Below are 20,979 nucleotides of genomic sequence, written 5' to 3'. Positions count from 1 at the left end.
TTGTGAAGTCGGAGTTTCCGACGGCATGTTGTAAGCAAAAGCGGGCGAAAAACTCCTCAGCAAATTCCGACCGACATCTAAGTGTCCGTCGGTTGAAAGAAGCACAGGCTAGACAGGCTGCTACGTCGTGGTCTGGGCCTAAACAAGGTAGGCAGTAAGAGTGGAAATCTTTATGAGGTATTTGTTTCCCACAAGTTAAACAGTTATTCACTTTTTCTGACATCGGCTGAGGCAAGAAAGAGTCCCCAACGGGGTATTTAGCTTTTTAGAAGTCTTCGGTAGTAGCAATCTCTGGTTCTGACCGACCGGCACTTGCGAACAGCTTCTGCTTCGGGTGCCACGCGGCAAGAAAGACTGAGGAAAATGGCATCGGCTGATGCCTTTATACCCGCTGAACTGCAGCTATGACGTCGGGTGAAGTGCGACATCAGCCGAGGCCAGACGCAGACTTTGGAATCCGGCCGACCGAAGGGCTGCCTGAGGCCAGGACAACCCATTTGTTAGGACTGCAGATGCATACCTCTCGGACATCTACATTTATGGTAGGTACAAAACTGTACTTTTCCAGTGGTCACGCTTCAGTCCATTCTTCCCTTCCTAGGGAAAGGTGATTGGATGTGCTCCACAGATCTCAAGGATGCGTACTATCACATAAAGATGAACAGACGCTCCAGAGGTCACCTGCATTTCTGGCTGGGAGCCAATCATTACCAGTTTCGAGCCCTGCCCTTTGGTGTCACTACAGCCCCCAGGGCGTTCACCAAATGCATGGCAGTGGTCACGGCTCACCTGAGGCGTCTAGGATCCCAGGTGTTTCCATACCTAGATGAATGGCTCCTCACTGCTACCACCAGGCATCAATTGACTCAGGCAGCACAATATACTCTGACACACTGCCATCAATTAGGCATTACAATCAACTTTGAAAAGTCTGCCTTATTGCCATCACAGCATACCGTTTTTATAGGAGCAGAGTTAGATACCTCAACCACCACTCTACATCTTCCAATCGAAATCACTTCTTCACCAGCACGTCATCTCACTGGTGTCAAAGAACTAAACGCAGAGGTTTATCAGCGTCTTCGGCTTCATCAACGGAGGGTAATACTTCTAAAAATGTTTCTTTTGCTGAAACAACAACGGCGGTGAGCAGAACTGTAAATCGTGAGGTCACTTCAGGGTCTGGCAGCTGCAACAGTGACAACTTTCAAACTGACGATTACAGCAAGGGAAGAAATGGGAGGAACGGAAGGAGGGGAAGAAATAAACTTAAATGAAGGTTTGTCAACAGCAGTTTCTAACGGACTTCCTCTATATTGTGTTAACCTGTCTAACTTAGTAATGAGTTCTGATATGCAGAGTGTATTACACAAGGGAAGTAAGTTTGTTCCTACATTCTTCCCATCATTAGCTGATATTTATTTTGATGTTAAACGGTTCATTAGAAAATTGTTATTAAGAGTTCATTTTTTTAAAAAGGAAAGATCTAATATGTGCACTGCTATTATTAATGAACAATCTAGTGATTCAGAAATAGATGATGATTTATGCAATTTGTCTATTTACAACTATGAGTTAGAACCTAATTTATTGGATGTTAACAATGACTTATCCAGTGATGAAAATGTTGAAAATGTTGACTTTTGTACCGGATATGGTAGGTTAATATTACCTGAACTTAAAAGGGTAAATACCTTCATGCCTTACATTTCTGTACCTGCAATTTCAACCTTTCAAAAGGTTCTCTTAAGGGAAGTTGAAGCATTATTTAGTGAATTTTGCAAAATAAGAAATGTTTTAACTTAAATAAGAATGAATGGCAAGCTTTAAAAGTTTTGAAATCAGTTAAAAATGAATATATTTTCAAACCTGCTGATAAGGGTGGTAATTGGGTCATAATGGACAGAATAAAATATTTGAATATGGTGAATAGACTGTTGTTGAATTCTGATGAATATAGAAAATTGGACAGTGACCCTATGTTGTCCTTTAATGATGAGCTGTTATTTTTACTTGAAAAAGGTGAGCGTTTGGGTTTTTTTACGCACACAGATGTTAAAAAATTGTATGTCCAAAAACCAGTAACACCGATTATGTATGCACTACCTAAAATTCATAAAAATTTGGAAGAACCTCCAGGTAGACCTATTATTTCTGGGATAGGTTCTTTCTTGGAAAATGTTAACTTGTTTTTGGACTCGCAACTGAAGACCTATTTATGTAAGATAACAGCTCACATAAGGAACACACAGGACTTGATTAATAATCTGATGAATCTGAATGGAACTTTGATTATTATTGGGTCACTGTAGATATTAAGTCTTTATACACCAATATTAACACCAAATGGGGTTTGGAATCTATATTAAACATGATGGGTGAGGGACCTAAAACTAGTTTTCTCATTACCCTTTTGGAGTTTTGTTTAACTCATAGCTATTTCTGTTTCAATAACACATATTACCTGCAAGTAAAGGGTACAGCAATGGGTGCAGCATATGCACCAGCATATGCCATCATATATATGGATTACTTTGAGAAAAAATACATTTACTCTACTAATTTTTTCAAGAACAAAGTAATCTTGTATAAACGTTTTATAGACGATTTAATTTTTATTTGCAAGGGAGATATTTGTGAATTTATGGATTTTTTTGAAATGTTAAATCAAAATGAACACAATTTACAATTTTCATATGAAACCAATAGAAATAAGATTAACTTTTTAGATCTAGTTTTGTTTGAGAGGGACAATAAAATTGAGTTTAAACCATTCAGGAAGGAAACCTCAGTGAATTTGTTCTTACATGCTACTAGTATGCATCCTCAGCATTTAATAAAGGCCCTACCATACGGGGAATTCAAAAGAATTCGGGATCATACCAGTGTTAAGGAGGATATAGATGGAGAATTAGATATAGTACTTAATAGACTATTGGATAGAGGATATGATTATAACACACTATTAGAATGTAGAGATAGTGTGATCAAGAACATAAAATTAGCTGATAGAAGGGAAAACATCATAACATATCCTGATAAAAGGGAAATTAGAGTAAAAAATAATGCTGAGAAAGTGTTTTTTATAACCAAATTTTCCCCTTTTTCTAATACATTAGTCTCATTAGTTAGAAAATTTTGGTACTTGATCTGTGAAGATGATAACATTGGTGAATTGTTTCCCAACCAAGTGAATTTTTCTTTCAGAAGGGGAAAGAATTTAAGAGAAATTTTGAATAATAATTTTGTAAAGCATATTACATCTACCCCTGTGAGGGTGGGCACTTTTGCTTGTGGTTCATGCAGTATATGCAATAGAGCAATCAATATTGATACTATTAATAATATATATCACACTTCTAAACTTTTTTTCAATTGCAAATCTACTAGTGTAGTATACATAATAGGCTGTTCATGTAGGGACATTTGGTATGTAGGACAAACTAAAAGGATGATCAAAACTAGGATCCTAGAACATCTTAAGGATATAAGAAACTTGAATGTCACCGGTCCTGTTGCTAAGCATTTTTTGGACGTTCATGATGGTTGCAGTAATAGTCTAAGATTTAGTGTACTGGGGAAACCTTTTATTCGCAAGGGAGATGATATAGTAGCTAAACTTTTAGAATTGGAAACAAGGATGATAATGAAATATAAAACTTTGAAACCATTTGGTCTCAATCAGGAGCTGGGTCTTTAATTATACTTTGGGAGAGCAATTTTGCACATATTATGCATATTGTTATTTAATTTTAGTAACTTTGGGAATAATAAACAGATATATTATGTCATTATTTCATATTCATTTATATGGATACAATTTGTTATGATAGGAAATTTATATAGGACATTAACTATTGTATTTCGTATATAATTATGTTTTTGGTATAATTTTTGTACATTTATACCAATGAATTTACATGTGCTTGTTGATCTACTGAAAGTGAATTATTTGGTTGAAAATAGTTTATATTGACTATAATAATATGTTATTATTTATTTATTTATTCATTTTGATGTAAAAATTATTTAAGATTTGTATTTCATTGATTATAAAAGGAAGAAAAATTATAAAATTATAGAATAAGATAGAAAAGTTTTTTGATAGCAGTTTATATAAACTAATATAAGTATTTGTCATGATTTATTTAATTTTGTTGCAAAGATCACTTTAAATTTTGATACTCAATTAAACTAATTGTTAATTTATCAATTAGTTATATAAAGAGCTCATATTGAAAGTTGTAATGTGATCCTTTGAAGGCGAATGGCCGAGGTACCAGATCGTTGAATAAAGAGCGTTGGTGGAATCTGACTGTTGGTGTGTTGCTGAATCAACCCATTTGTTAGGACTGCAGATGCATCGTTGAAGGACATCTTCTCTTTCTTTACAAATTGGTTGAGTCTGCTGAGGTCCAAGACAGGTCTCCAGTCCCCTGTTTTCTTTGGTACCAAAAAGAATCTTGAGTAAGTTCCGAATCCAACTTGGTCTGCTGGAACTGGTTGGATGACTCTTTTTTCTAGCAATTTTTGGACCTCTACGATTGCTTGTTCCCTGAGACTGGGCGGAACATCTGGGATTCTGCTTACAGGAGTAGGTGGGAAAGAGAACGGTATTCAATATCCTCTGGAAATGATGCTTTGTACCCATGTTTCTGATGTTATGCTTAACCAGGCTACTGGGTACAAAGACAAGCGACCCCCGACTGCCTCCAGAGCCGAACAGTCGGACCCCCTTTCAGGCGCGCTGGTAGGGCTGACCAGAAAACTGGCCTCTGTCACCCTGTTGCTGCGGACCCCCTCTGCCGCTCGGGTGGCGTCTTCCGTTATAACCCCCTCCTCTGCCTCTAGAGGGGGTTTCGCCACGTGTGTCCTGAAAGGCTCCCTGTGCTTTTTGGAACCACATTTTCCCTCCCCTAGGGCCCTTGGGGTAGGGCCAAGTAAGGGTAGAAAAATGGACTTCAACAGCAGATAGGGTCTTGTCTTCCTGCTCACACCTGGTTAAAGTTTCCTTTACTTTAGGCCCAAACAGAGATGAACCATCAAATGGCGTGTTGATAAAGGAAGACTTAAAGGGTTCTGCAAAGGAACAGAGACACATCCAGGCTTGTCTCCGCAGAGCAATGCCTGAACTAGCGGCTCTACTCGAACCATCAGCTGCATAAGATATGAGATGCATGGATAAGTTTACAACAGAGTTTAGGGTAGCGAGCTGTGTGTTTTTGTCGGCAACACCTGCAGCTACCGTACCCTGGAGAGTATCTCCTAGCTCTTTCAGGAGATCTCTTTGCAGTTTCGTAAAATGGGTTAAATAGTTCAGCGATCGCAGAGAAAAAGTTGCTGAACTAAACATGCATTTCCCATATCTATCCATGATCCTAGACTCTCTGTTAGGAGGATGGATAGATGCGGATGTTTCAGACACTTCCTTTTTGGTGGCTGCAGCTACCACCATGGCATCAACAGGCACTCCTTTGGTCAAAAAGGCTTTGTCAACCGGGGCAGAGATGAACTTATTCAGCTTCTGAGCGACAGGTTCCATGGCCTCCGGTGACTCCCACGCCTTACGAGAGATCAGCTCCATGAGCTCATTGTAAGGCGGAGACACGCAAGAAGTGGAAGGTTGATACCCAAAAGCCTTAAAGAGCACTGACTCGTCCTCAGTAGGGGTTTTGGACTGCCAATTTCCCCTCTGACTAAGGATCTCTAATATCTCCGCAAAGGAGATATCCTCAGAGGAGGATTGAGGGGACCCTTCTGACTCATCCAAGTCCGTGTCGGATGTCAAAGACTCCTGTGGGGAGTCTAAGTGCCTCCTCTTGCACAGTCTCTTCCTGGGTACCTCCTCAGTGTGGGGATCTAGGGAGGTCTCAGAAGAGCAGGGGATGCCCTGTGGGGGCCACTTGAGGCTCGGGGCCTCTACGCTTAGGGGGACCGTTAGAAGCAGAAGTGGACACAGGAGCTTGAGGGGAGAAGGAAGCCCGAACTAGTGTCGATGATGTCTTAGGAGACAGGACTCTCCTCATGGCATCGAAAGCACCATGGCTCCGACGAGAAGGGGTAGATGGATTCGGAGGGACCATCCGATCCTCCCGCACCGAAAAGTACAGTTTTGTACCTACCATAAATGTAGATGTTCGAGTGCTCATACAGTTGCAGTCGTTACAGATGGGTTATCCTGCCGTCAGGCGGGTCCTCGGTCGGCCGAATTCCAAAGTCTAGGTCTGGCGTCGGTTGTCGTCGCTTCTTCCCTGACGTCAGTGCGGCAGGGGTATAAAAGAGGCAGCCGGCGCCATTTTCTTCAGTTTTTCTTGCCCCAGATGTCAGGTGCCCCCAGAAGGAAGGCAAAACATAATGTTATGCAAACATGCAATATAGATAAATCAAAAAACAGTAGTTGCAAGCAAATACACCATAAAAGAATACCCCAAATAGGTTGTATGATAAAGGTGTTTGTCATAAGGCCTGTCCTAAGAGGGGACAGAGGGGGGGTAACCTGGACTGCAGCTGTATGAGCACTCGAACATCTACATTTATGGTAGGTACAAAATTTTACTATGTTCATCGTGCATACAGCTGCAGTCATTACAGATGGGAAGAATCCCAAAGCTAAGTAAGGGTGGTAGGCACTAAGTGGAACTAGGAGGAGCAAGGATGCCCTGCAAGACTGCTGTGGCAAAGCCCGGTCTAGATTTAGAGTAAAGTGGAAGGTGGTAGTGCTTGGAGAAAGTGTGCACTGAACTCCAAGTAGCTGCTTCCAAAATGTCCTTGGTAGGGACCCCCCCCTGAGGAAAGCTGCAGAGGTAGCTGTGGCCCTGGTGGAGTGGGATCTGATGTATGCAGGCACAGTTTTTCCCTGAAATGAGTAACAAAAGTGTATGCAGTGGGCTATCCATTTTGAAATTGTCTGTTTGGAAATAGCCTTTCCTTGAGCACCTGTAGCATAGGACACAAAGAGTTGCTCAGATTTCCTGAATGGCTTTGTTCTGTCCAAATAATAACGAAGCTGTCTGTGAATGTCCAAGGAATGTAGTAGTCTTTCCCCTTTGTTCTGTGGATTTGGATAAAAGGTAGGTAAGTGGATAGTCTGATTCAAAGCTACACTGGATACTACCTTTGGCATAAAGGTAGGGTTGGTTCGTAAGGAAACTGTCCTGATGGAAAATGATGAATGGTTGCACAGCCATGAGGGCCTGTAGCTCCAAAACCCTGCGTGCTGAGGTGATAGCCAGAAGGAAGGCTGTTTTCCATGACAAGTATTGTAGCTCTGTCGAAGAAGCTGGCTTAAAGGGGGGGGAAGGGTCAGCTTTTCCAATACAAAATTGAGGTCCCAAGCTGGAACTGGTGGTTTCCTTGGGGGTTTTATATTTTTTGCCCCTCTGAGGAACTGCCTTAAGAGAGGATGTGAGAATAAAGGAGGGTCTGTGTTGTATTGTGCAGAAATGGCTGAAGCGTGGATCTTGATAGAGGAGAAGGAAAGTCCACTGTTCAACAGCTCAGCTAGGTACTGTAAAATTTGAGGTATATTTATTACCCAAGGATTCTGGCCCTTTTCTTGATTCCAGGAACAAAATCGTTTCCATTTGTCGGAGTAGGCTTTTCTAGTAGAAGGTCTTCTGGCCTCCAAGATGACATCCTGCACCTCCTTGGAGAGCAGAGTCTGTTGGGAAATTAAGGAATTCTCCATGCAGCTAGATTTAGGGTTTTGAGCTGGCTGTGAAGGGTTTTGTAGTTGTGCTGGGACAACAGAAGAGGGACTAGAGGTAGGATCCATGGTGGGGAGTGTGTCAAGCTCTTTAGGAGCGGATACCAGTGTTGTCATGGCCAGTCAGGAGCAATGAGAATCATTTGTGGCCTCTCTACTCTGGCTTTTAATAGAACCTTGGTCAGTAGAGGAAGAGGCGGGAAGGCATAGACTGTCAATGTTGTCCAATTGAAAGAAAGTGCGTCCACTTTCCAGGCCTGTGGATGATAGGTCCTTGAACAAAATTTTTTCAACTGGTAATTACTGTGGGTAGCAAATAGATCTACGTCTGGCCGTCCCCATGCTTGAGTTATCTTTGTGAAAACTTGAGGATGCAACTTCCATTCGTGTGGATCTGTCATATTTCTGCTTAGGTTGTCTGCCAGTGTGTTTTCCTTCCCTGGCAAGAATTGTGCCTGTAGTTGAATTTGTAATTCCAGTGCTGTGTTCCATAGGGTCATGGCTTGCTTGCACAGGGGGTATATGAATGAGTTCCCCCCTGTTTGTTTATGTACCACATAACTGTGGTGTTGTCTGTCCTTATCAATAACTGGCCTGGATGCAGTAGGTCTTTGAAGGTCATAAGAGCATTTTGCACGGCTAGCATCTCCTTTTGGTTGATGTGTAGGTGTTTCTCTTTTTGGGACCATTTTCCCTGAATGCACTGATTTGCCATGTGTGCTCCCCAGGCGTAGTCTGAGGTGTCTGTTGTGATTATTTGAGTTGCTTGAGGTACACAGAAAGGGAGACCTGTGTTTCTTTGGCATGCTTGAGCCCACCACAAAAGTTCCTTTTGAAGGCATGGAATAAGTGGTATAATTGTTTCCAAGCTGTGGCTGTGTTGAGACCATAAGTTTTTTAGGTACCGTTGAAGTTTCCTCATATGCAGCTTTGCACATGGGATTAGTAGGATGCAAGATGCCTTGAATCCCAGAGCCTGCAGGACTTTCCTTGTAGTTAGCCTGGTAAAAGTTGCCATTTTGCTGAAGTATTAAGACAGTTGCCCTTGTTTGTCTGGCGTGAGGTAGGCCATCTGGGTGGTTGTATTCAAGCTGGCACCCAGGAAAATTATCTGTTGAGAAGGTATTAGTTTTGATTTATTTTTGTTCACTGTGTATCCCAGGAAGTTTAACAGTTTTATTACAAACGCCAGATGCTGCAATAGAATGTCCTTGCTGTCCGCTTGGATCAGGCAGTCGTCCAGATATGAGTATATTTGTATTCCTTGTAGTCTGCAGAAGGCAATTACTGATGCCAGGCATTTCATAAACACTCTGGGCGCAGTAGATAAGCCAAAGGGCAATGCAGAGAACTGGTAATGGGTTGAACCTGCAAGAAATCTGAGGTATCTTCTGCAATCTTGTCTGATAGGGACATGCAGGTATGCCTCCTTGAGGTCCACTGTTACCAGCCAAGACTCCTTGCCCAGCATGGGAAGAAGCTGCTGTAATGTGAGCATCTTGAATTTTGGCACCTATAGATATGTGTTTAGGATGGATAGGTCTAAGATAGGTCTCCAATCTTTGTCTTTCCTTGGTACCAGGAATAGTCTGGAATAAAAACCTTGACCTTGTTCTTTTGCAGGTACCTCTTGAATCGCTTTCATATCCATGAGAGCGGAAATTTGTCTTTGTGCCTCTGCCCTTTGATTTTGTGGCAGGTTTGGCATGCCTCTCATTTTTGGAAGGGTGTGAAAGTGGACCCTGTAGCCTCTGTCTATGATGTCCAGAATCCATTTGTCTTTTGTAACAATATGCCAATTTTTTGAAAATAATACCAGTTTTCCGCCCAAAGGTGCTGCTATTAAAAGTTTGCTTGGCAGGTATAGGGGGAAGTCATTGTGTCTGTTTTCTAAATGCCTGTGATCTATCTTTGCCACCTCTTGGGGTTGGTGCTTACCACCGTCTTGCTCTGTAAGATCCTTGAGGTTGCCCTCTACCCCTTGGGCGTCTGTATCTGCCCCTTTGAGGTCTGTCCGTGGCTAGAAAGGACCAATTTTTTCAAGGCCAGCTTCTGCTGAAACGTGGAGGTTGTACCTGCAGGAAATCTTTCACTGTTTGCATTGATTTCGCTTTTTCCTCCATTTTCTTTAGCACCTCCTCAGCTTTAACACCAAACAATACATCTTTTTGAAGTGGTGCATCTAATAGTTTTGCTTTGACGTGATCTGGTAAGGTTTGCTCTTTGAGCCAAGCATGTCTACATATAACAGACCCCGTAACAGCAGCTCTACATGAGGCCTCTAAAGCATCAAAACCACACTGCAAGGTATGTTTATCCACTTGCTCTGCACCATGCAACAAATCCTGCAACTCTTTCAAATCTGATTGTTCTGTTGGTGTCATTTTGATTTTCAACTGAGATAACAAAAACTGTTGGTACTTTAACATATGGAATTGACAGTTTAATGCCCTCATGGTTAAAGTGGCAGAGGTATACACCTTTTTCCCCCACCTTTCTAATGCTCTGGAATCTCTCTCTGAAGGTAAAGGGTTTTTAGCAGTAGAGGCCTTACCTTAATTCCTTTGGGACCCTGTGAAATAGTTTCTGGGTCAGCAGTATGGCTTTTATAAAGGAAATGGTGAGAATCAGGAACCCGGAAATACCTGTCTGGTTTAACAGGGGCTGGAGGTAAAGAATCTGGATTAAGGCTGGCTTCTGTGTACACATCATCCAAAATATCTAAAACAGGAGGGATAGCCAGGGGCCTATGCTGGGGGAGCAGAAGAAATTCCCTGAGCCTTTTCTTGGAATCTGAGTAATCTTGGCCTTCCCAGTGAAAGTGTTACCTCAATGTATGCAGGGTTTCCCCAAAAGAGTAATCCTCGGGGGGGGGGGGAGACCGAGGGAATAGACTCCTCAGCATCAGAGTCTTCGAAAGGGGAATAGGCGTAATCCTGGTCCTCAGAGTGTTCTGAGGTAATAGAAGCCTGGTTTGAGGAAGGGTAGTCTTCCTCTAGTCTGGGTCTTTTGTCAGAGGGGGGTTGAGAACCCCTGATGAGAGTAATCAAATCCTCAGCCATTTTAAGCATCTGCTTTTTAGGCATGGGGCCTTGAGAAGAGGTCAGAGGACCCTGTTTTTTAGTTTTCATGGCTGCTTTAGATATAGTGAAGGATTTAATAGAGAAGGTGGAAGGCCTGCAGACGCCTTCAGAAATGGCAGGCCTGACTAAATTTTAAGTTTCCCCGCCAAGAGTGGTGTCGGTATCTGCAGTAGGAATGGAGACCGAGGGGCCTGCGACCTCAGGTACTGAAGTCACCGGTAATGTAGTTTCATCGGTACTCAGGGGCTGCGTAGGCGCCTCGCTGAGAACCGGAGAGCCGGTAGTCGGCCTAAGCGTGGTCTCAGTACTCGGTGCGGACCTCAGATGTCGGTCCTTATCTTTGCATCTTTTGCTCAAAACTGGTGTCGGTGTATCCGATGACATGATATAATTAAATTTTTTGCCAAAATAATGAAGGGCAAACTCCGCCCGGCGCTTAATAGTGCGCTTGTTGAATTTAGCACAAAAACGGTAGGCCGAGACGTCGTGGTCTGGGCCTAAGCAAGGTATATAGAAAGAGTGGAAATCCTTATGCGGTATTTGCTTCCCACAAGAAATGCAATTATTAACTTTGTCTGACATCGGTCTGAGGCAAGAAAAGTTTCCCCAACGGGGTACTTAGCGTTAAAGAAGACTTCGGCTGAAATACTTTCGTAAATCTCAGGAGCTGGCCCACCGGCACTTGCGAACTGCTTCTACTTCGGGCACCGCGCGGCAAGAAAGACTGGGGAAAACGGCGTCGGCTGGCTCTTTTATACCCCTGCCGCACTGACGTCAGGGAAGAAGCGACGACAACCGACGTCGGACCTAGACTTTGGAATTCGGCCGACCGAGGACCCGCCTGATGGCAGGATAACCCATCTGTAATGACTGCAGCTGTATGCACGATGAACATCCATGGGCTCCGAGCCCGAGGTAGGAGCCGAGCTCATCCGAGCTGAAGCCCTGAGAGGAAGAGTCGGCACTGACAAATCGGTCCAACTATCCTCCCCGGACCTGACAGGAGAGTGTTGGCTCCTAGCGTCCTCGTTCAGCGCCAAGTACATCCGAGTAGATGGAACCGATAACACTGGTGCGGGTCTCAGTTCCAAACGTTCGACAAGCATCGATTCGGGCTTCTTTGACTCCAAGAGTCCAGTACGGCTCGGAGGAGTAGTAGTCAAATCCGGTTCAATGGTCTTCAGCTCCGACGAAGTGGTCAGGGCCGACAACAATTTTACAAGTCCTTGTGCCCTTAGAAGCTTCTGCACTAGCCGATCCATGTCCATATCAGAGAGGCTGACCGAAGACTTAGAGGAATGCACTGATGGTGCTGACTGGAGCAGAGGAGATGAGGGAACCTCAGAGACTGGCTCCAAGACAGGGAGCTGGCTCCGAACCAAAGGGACACTCGGTTCCGAGGACTGTGGAACCGATGACCCTGTACCTTCTGATCTCTTTACCTTCTTGGATTGTTTAGAATCAGAAGATTTTGAAGATTTAGAAGTGCTGGCACCTTCCTGGCTACCCAACGCCTCAGAAAAAGTATGCTGCAGCAACCCCCTATCTATGAGTTTTCTCCTTCTCTCAAAGAGAACCCTAGATGAAAAAGAGTGGTAAATACTGCAGGAGTCTTGGAGGTGTTTAGCCCCCAGACAGTAAACACATTGGACATGTCCGTCCATGACGGACATTTTCTGTCCACAATCTGGACATTTCTTAAACCCTGATTTAGGGTGAGACTTTTCTCTCTCATCCAACATTTTATAACAGACGCACCACAAAATTAACCTGTAAAGGTTAAATACAGGGCTAACTAAGCCCACACTAAACAATATAGTAAGAACAAGTAAAAATTGTTAAACTAAATAGGGCTAAGAAAGGGCCCAACACTAAGAAAAACAAGCCAACACAGGGCACTATCACTACAATCTAACCTACTTTAAACTATTATTATTGTTTACAAGAAACACACATACATACACACACACACACACACACACACACACACACACTAAATATGAATAATCTCTCAAAAAGAGAAGAAAAACGTTTTTTTAAAACTTGCGTTTTATCAAAATGGTCCGAGCTAACTTGATCACCGAGATCTCTCTTGCCGCAGCAAACTAGATCTGAGGTAATTCCTGCAGTGCATTGTGGGAGAAGGGGCTTGGTCTCAAGCTACTGGCAAACCTTGAGCTTTGCTAACGGCCGTGTCGGAGCCGAGGATCGGCTCCGAACCCATCAGTGAGAATAAACGGCGAGATTTAACAACTTCACATCATATATTCATTTTAACAGTCTGTATCTGCTTTAGCTAAGGTCCTTAAGCCTATATTAGCAATTCTAGTACATAGTTGTACTGCATTAATGCTGTATAAGTGGTATACTGCCGTTACTAAACCCCAGTTTTCATTCCTATGCACTAGAGTGTATGCCAAGATAGTTAAGGACTTGACTTTGCATTAAGGCAGTTCCCGGACAGTCAACTCAGAACTAAGGGTCTAATTATCATAGCAGAAAGATACATCCCATCACTGTGGAAAACATCCCACATCATACCACTGCACAAAGGCAGCATATGTACAGAATTCTATCCACCCTCTTCAAAATATTAGAAATGCATCTATATGCAGCTGATGCAATACCTAACCTCAAATAATCTGCTCTCAGAAGCACAACATGGCTTTAGGCCCCAACACAGCCCCACTCCTGCACTACTACATTTTCCCAATATAATAAACCAACATAGAAACAATGGTTTGCTTCTGTCTACCATGTTCTTAGACTTGTCAAAGGCATTTGATATTGTCTCGCACCAGCAACTGCTTGCTCGACTCTTCTCATTAGGACTTTCACAATATTCCTTGTTGTGGTTTCTTAGTTACCTATCTTGAAGGCAACAAACGTATTCATATTCTTAACCGGTTAATACAGGTGTCCCTCAGGGCTCTTTTCTGGGTCCTCTCCTATTTAATATATTCATTAATGACCTCCACACCTCCACTCACCATACTAGTTTTAATTCAGTACGCAGATGACTAAACATTAATATGTGTGGCCTCAACAACAAATAAGCTCCAAAACATTACCCAAAAAGTTTTCTCCTGTTTAGAAACCTGGCTCAAAAAATCAAACCTCCTACTCAACCCTAAGAAAACTAAGTTAACATTTTTATCTCAAAAAGTTGCCAAAATCTAAAGCAATCTTTTACCATCTTTTGCATCTGTCCCCTCTAGGGTTTTGATTATTAGCAAAGACATTGTCCACCTCCATACTGCCTTTTTCAGGCAAAGCCAACCTGACTAACCAACATAATGAAACAAGCAAACGAAAAGATGAAGGTGTTACTGATCAATGCTAGGAGTCTAAATAAGAAACTCCACTCCCTCCAAGCTCTACTGAACCTAGAGGACATTACCATCTGTTTAGTGACTGAGACAGTTTAAAATAGTGAACAGCTCTCCAGCTGCGCATGGCTATAATGCCTAACACAATTAGACCAGCTACTGTGCAGGAGGGGAAAAAGTGTGGAGATGTTTCAATCCACCACCAGAAGAGACTTGATCAAGGCTGGTAAAGCAACATGATGCACAAGAGCTTCTTTACGTACAACCAACCATCAGAAAGGCCCTGTACCATGTATCAGCTAGCTACAGAACTCCATGTATGAAAAGGAAAGGCACAATGCCTATCTATAGGAACTAGAATCACTCATTATTAGACCCAATACCATTTTCCTAGGTGGTCTAAACTATCTAACTACAGACAGGGAAACCTACACCACCACTAGTGCAGAAGTACAAAGATTGCTGGACTTTGTAATACAAATGTCCTGGAACAATTAGTCACAGAACCCACTAGAGGGAATAACATCTTGAATCTTGCCTTTACTAAAATGGGAGCATCTCCTGGATATCTTCGTCACTTGTTAGATCTGTTCATAAAGCAGTTTGGATTAAACCAGAGATCCCTTTCATCCAATGTACCTTCAGAAATTTCTTCAAGATAAACTACCTATTCCTAAGTGATACACTGGCAAGCTTTAGTTCCCCACCAAATCTACTGAATATGCAGAAATGCACACCACCACACTATACCAGCATGTAAACAGCTGCACAGATTCAGCTGTACCCTGCAGGAACAAGTGCAGGGAAAACCTCATAAACAATTCCAAATGGTGGAAGCATAATATAAACAAGCTTTTAATACAAGGAAAATAATTTTTCCCAAAAATAAGAAGTGTAATTCCCAGAATGTTAGCGTCCTTGTCACCAAAATAAACAAACAAGTCAAGAGCTTATTAAAATCCACGAAAGTCTGCATCTAAAACAGCTACCCAAGTCAAAGACAATCATAAGGTATTTTTTAGTTATGTTTATCATCTCAAAAGCACAACACAGCAATCTGCCAAGCTGATTGTTAATGATGTTACCTACACTGAAGCTGAAGATAGAGCAAATCTACTCTACCCCCCTCTCTTCTCCATCTGTCCTTCAAGATATACTTGATACTAGCTCGGCTCCAGCTATCATGCAAGACCAAGTCCTAAAAGTGCTACTAAAAGCTAAAAATACAGCATCAATGAGTCCTGATAACATCCCTGGATGCATCTTAAATAGCATGAAGCATGATTTACCTACACCCCTAATAACATTGTTCAATCTCCAAGCTTCATACATTGTTTTACCAAGCAAATGAGAACAGCTACAGTCATTCCCCTACACATGGGAGGACCTTCCACAGACCGAAGCAATTACAAGACCCAGAAAATGGACCAGCCTCATATGCAAAACCATGGAAAGATTTATCATGGAATTAACCAAACAGGACATAGGGAACTTCCAAACATTGGACCTGTCTCAGTTTGGATTCAACAAGAGCAGGTCATGCTGACTCAGCCTGGTGGATTTTTTTTTTTTTTTGAAAAGTCACCAAAGCAATGGATGAAGGCAAAATGGTACACACTGCATATTTCAACCTGGCCAAAGCTTTTGACACAACTCCCCACTCAGTCATAGTAGAAAAGCGAAATAAACTGGGAATAAACTCCTATGTCACCTGCTGAATTACTAACTGGGTCACAGATAGGATGTAGACAATCAAAACAGGGGAAGTTACCTCGACAAGGAGACCAGTCACCAGTGCTAGGACCTCTCCTGTTTGGTATCGACTTTTCTGAAGCAAAAGCCAATACCAAAGGGCTCTGAAGTACTAAGTTTACACATGACTGCAAGCTAGGAGCAGTCACTGAATTCCCAAATGACTTTGCCATCCTGCAGGAAGATTTGTCACAAATAAATAACTGGTGCCAAAATCATGGACTGAAACTAAATGCCAAAGAATGCATTGTTGTATCCTTTGGGAACTTCCACACTGACAATATGACTCTAAGAGCTGACTCAGTTGTTCGGGATTTGGGAATTTATGTGGACATTTACCTAATGTTTGACCAACCTGTATCTATTGTGTTAAGAAAGTCCTACTATACTGGACTGTGTCTAGATCTACAGATGTCACTGTCCCCCTTTACTCAGCCCTCATTAGGCCAATCATTGAACATAATGCCTCTTTGCCAAGTATCTGTCCAGAGACAAGCAACAACCAAATGCCCACAGGGATACATTACTAAACTGATACAAGGTCTAAACAACATGTCCTAATGGACTGACTCAAAGCCCTGTCACTACACTTGGTACCCTACAGACCACTAAAAGGTTATCTGTGTCTGGCATACAAGGCATCCTCTGACTCAATACTGATGCACTGACTGCACATCAGCAAGTCAAATGACATCAGAAAACTCTGCCTAGGGTTCTAAACCTCTTCTGTAACATCAACAGAATGGTTTGGAGGGACAGGTATAACTCGCAGAGGACACCACTGCTGTGGAACAGACTCCCCCATTCCACATAAAACAAAGTTCATCCCTGTCCATATTCAAGTGCAACTTAGATCTTTGAATGGGAAACAGATAATTTACCCCAGGACAGCCCCCTGTACTACTAATGGACAGAGGCAGCTTCTAAATGCTTTATCTCATGCATGGGTCCCCTCAAATTACCTATAATATACTCCTAGTTATTCTTATTAGGGGTAATATATAATTATACACCATGGAATGGGTAAGGCCAACCTATAAATGGGACAGGTTATTTTGAGCACAAAATGGAAAATGACTAGGGTTAAAAATGGCCCACAAGGGCAGCTAGCCTAATTCTTACCTATCAACCTATAAATGAATACAGAAATTATGCAATCATTTTAAGGGATGAAACAGACTAAGCAGTGACAATTCTTATAAATCAAAAATTGACTCCTTCAGTGATGTGACTGCTTTGCAGCACATAATTATGCACAACCAGCAATTGCATCATTGATTAAAAAGTTTATAGGTTTCAACCAAGTACATGGAAAAGGGACCATTAAGAAAGCTCAACTACATCACTCAATACTGTGGAATATTAAGAAGGTCCACTAAGTAGACTTTTTCTGTACATCTTCTGTGAAAAATTGTGACCACTCATCCAATCATCCAGAACAGCTTCAAAGGTTGCAAAGGAAATATTTTGCTTGATAGCTAAGGGAATATTTCTGCCTTGTCCATTGTAAAACATTTAATTTTCTGGTAACTCACTGAGGATTAGTCAGTCAGTGTCATACATTAGAGTTTCATGCTTTTTATTATTCACAAAATGCATACTGACGCAAATCCTGTTGTTCTATTAGCTTTTTAAGTGAATTAGCATAACATTTACAAAATGTCCCTCATTTGGAGCCATTGTCTGCATTATTTCTTGGCTTTGTCCCTGAATCTTGAGCAAAGACATTAAAAGGTATGCAAGTGACTCATCAAGGCAAAAGTGATGTCATTAATGGACTGCAGAACCCATACTTCCGTGGGTTTAACTTGTTACCCGGACAGAATATTATCTATCACACGATTATGAATGTCTCTATCCCTGTACATTCCATCGCAGTACTACCAAAAATAAGTGAATTATTGAGATCTGCATTCTGTTCACAACTGATAGCTTTTTAACAGTCTCTATTTATCTGTTTTTTGATTCAGCTACCTTTGCAAGCTCAAACAGGGCCTCCATGGCCGTTTTGTCTTCTACAAACTCTTCTTTGACATCTGCATCAAAAGTTAGGTAAGCCAGACCTTCCACTGCCCAGCGACGTGTGCTTGATAGAATCATCTCATTACACATCCACCTATAAATCAGAAAAAGGATAAACAAAGACTATAAAAAAGGAAATGACAGGAAACCGTAACTATAAATTAAACAGGCTCCAGTCAGAATATTTTCTTCACTTTTTTAATTAATTTGGAATTAAAAGTTCCGTTCTCCATATATTTCTGGTGTTTGTGGTACTGACAGAGCAGAACTGAGGATGCTAACTTAATCTAATAGCTCTGTTGAAAAATTTTCTGAATTAAATATAAAAATAATGGTTCATGCAGAGTTGACCAATTACAGTTATGAGCAGCAGATGCAATTTAACCTTTTCTTTTTATCTCCTGATTTCCCTGTTATCCACCATAACAGGAGGGATGTCAACTGCTGACTCCCTAGTTATGTATATACCCACACAACTATCTTGTACAGGTCCACCTGGCTTAGGTGGATTCTGGGGTATAATGCTTTTCCTCTCCAGGAGATAAATGCCTCACCTTGTGGGACAAAGCCATACATATGGTCTATAAAGCCAAACAAATTGAAATGTCAATGAAGCACGACAAAATGCTAGATTATACAGACAGGCTATAGAGGGCAATGAGGTCATGCCTTTTACTCTATCATGTATTACTTTACAGTGACCCTTATTTCATGCAACAAGTCACTTTTCTCAGTCCCTCTATTAATTGTTTCTGCAAATGTCAATTTTATGCAGAAGCCATTAGCAGCATATGAGCATCCCTTTATTGAATATAATTCCTTGTTCATGGGTTTATTTTTTATTTCAATTTGTTGACCTGGTAAGTGGGCAGGTCAGATGACCCTTTTCAGCCATGACCTGGGTACAGGATTTTAAGGAATACAATAAAAGCAAATTACATTTCAATTTAAGAGCACGCAGAAATATTATCATGCTACAAAACACTGCACACATGAAAAGGAAATATATACATTAGTTAGGAAAAGTATACATAGGAAAATGAGTTTAGTGAGATTAGTTACTTACAATGTTACTTAACCACAAAGGTATACAATGCTATAAAACTACAAGGGTTAACAGCTAGGTTCTGTTCCTTAACCAGTATCACAAAAGCATAAGCATTTGGCTTCCTCAAATAGGTAGGATTTTAATGCTTTTTAAAATGTTTCTGCTGTACCAATGCACTTCATATCATTTGATACATGTTCTGTACATGCAACAGGGATGGCTTTCTTGAGGGTACACTTGACTGGAAGAGGTTAAAACCTACACTTGTAACTCTATATACTCAATCACTTAGAAATACTTACATGGTAAACTATGCCTGGCATACAAGATGTTAATAAGTAAGGAATTTTTGTTACTTTTCAAAACAAGGACTTAATTGGGATCCAAATTTTTAATTCATTCAATGATTCGTCTGTGGAATCAAACTCTTTTGTATTTTTTTCTCCAAACATCTTTATTAAATTTTCACATATGACAAAGGCAATCTTACATTTATATAAATGAAAAACATACAAAATGATACCACTTAGTTGCAAATAGTTTACATTACAGACACCATTGAAACAACTGTAGTTGTAAACAGTATATATCACTTATAAACCAGCCAGTCATTGTCAGTTAAGCATTATATAGCTAATTCAAATCCTGCCTCTTACACCTCGTTCCTGCTCTGCATATACTGTCCCAACCAATTCCAGTTGTTTTACCTCTGTTACTATACTGACTACTTCTAGTAAAGTTGGTTTAGATTTTGAGTTCCATTTTCTAGTAATTGCTTTTTTGGCAGCCACCATAATTAGACACAGCAAGGCTTTACTATGTCTAGGCAATTCCGATTCTGTAGTATAACTCAAAAAAATCACTTCCCCCAGTCAGTCCAATCTGCTTGCCCAGCATCTCTGACAGAGCAGTCTGCAAGGAATCCCCAAAGTCTACCAACACTCCCAAAAAATATGTTCCCAGCTACCACTTTCTTGCCCGTCACACCTCCAACATTTGGTATCCACCTGAGGAAAAATTCTTGGAGTCTACTTGGGGTATAAAAATACCTATGTAAACACTTACAGGCAGAGATCCTAAATCTTCTAGGCTTTGTTGCATATTTGGGAGATATACATATATTCCCCCATTGTCCCTTTGTGAATTGCTTATCCAGTCTCTCTTCCCAATCCTTTCTAGGCTCCTCTGATTGATTCTAATAATTATCATGCAGTATTTTATATGCTTTACTAATTATTCCTTTTTTAATGGCACCTTCTGTTCTAGATTCTATTAAAAACTCTACCAGTGCTGGTCTTTCATTTAGGACCCCTGTATTTCTTTCTCTTTGCCTGTACTCTAATATCAATCCTTAGAGAAGGCAATCTCTAATCTGCAGGCCAAATACATTCTCGGCCTCTTCCCATTCTTTTACCTTTCCCTTTGTAGTTATTTGCTCCCAATACCTTGGTTCCTTTGCCAGTTTTCTCCAACAAATTCCAGTTCCCTCTTGCCTATTATCTGTATCCCTGGCCACAGTTATCCCTATCGGCAAATTCTCTTTTCTCCACTCTTGTGCTGGTTTGGTTCTTAGAATACTCCCTGCTATTTTATGAATATAATACTCTGTATGACTTTGGTTGTTCTCCTTAGGAGTCTGCATCCAAAATCCAAATCTCTCCTTATTTCTTGAGCTTCCTCCCTGTGTCAGCATCATTCCTTTCCACTTTGAGTTATAGTTTTCTGCTTGTGCTATGTACAAGAGCCTTAACTGCATTGTTTTAAAATACCCCCTCAAATTAGGTAATCCTAGTCCACCTTGCTATATTGGTAGAATCAGCTTATCCCACTTGACCCTTGCTGTCTTCCCTTCCCAGACAAAATCCTTCAACTCTTTTTTAATTGCTATCCACAACTTTTTCTCCAGTTGATAAAAGTATGCCTGGCCCATGTTTTAAGACTAAAGGGACTAAAAACATTTTAATGGCTTGTATCTTAGTATCCATAGCCATATAACAAAACTTCCAGTTTCTCAATTTTTGTATTATCTTCTATTTAGAC

The 20,979-nt window shown here is 41.3% G+C and overlaps 1 protein-coding gene across 2 annotated transcripts in view; it reads right to left on the bottom strand.

The window, feature by feature from the left end:
• UNC45A (unc-45 myosin chaperone A) overlaps nucleotides 1-20,979 on the bottom strand; it is a 1,636,854-nt gene that overhangs the window by 624,523 nt on the left and 991,352 nt on the right. For both annotated transcript variants that reach the window (XM_044078271.1, XM_044078272.1), the window contains one exon: nucleotides 17,844-17,985. In XM_044078271.1, the coding sequence (XP_043934206.1) occupies nucleotides 17,844-17,985 (142 nt within the window). The remainder of the gene's footprint in view (nucleotides 1-17,843; nucleotides 17,986-20,979) is intronic.

This window comes from Protopterus annectens, chromosome 7.part0, assembly GCF_019279795.1.
Source record: "Protopterus annectens isolate FY-2018-M chromosome 7.part0, PAN1.0, whole genome shotgun sequence".
In the NCBI taxonomy this organism is placed as follows: Eukaryota; Metazoa; Chordata; order Ceratodontiformes; family Protopteridae; genus Protopterus; species Protopterus annectens.
Note: the sequence above shows the minus strand (reverse complement) of the source record. Positions and strands in the feature narration are given on the sequence as shown.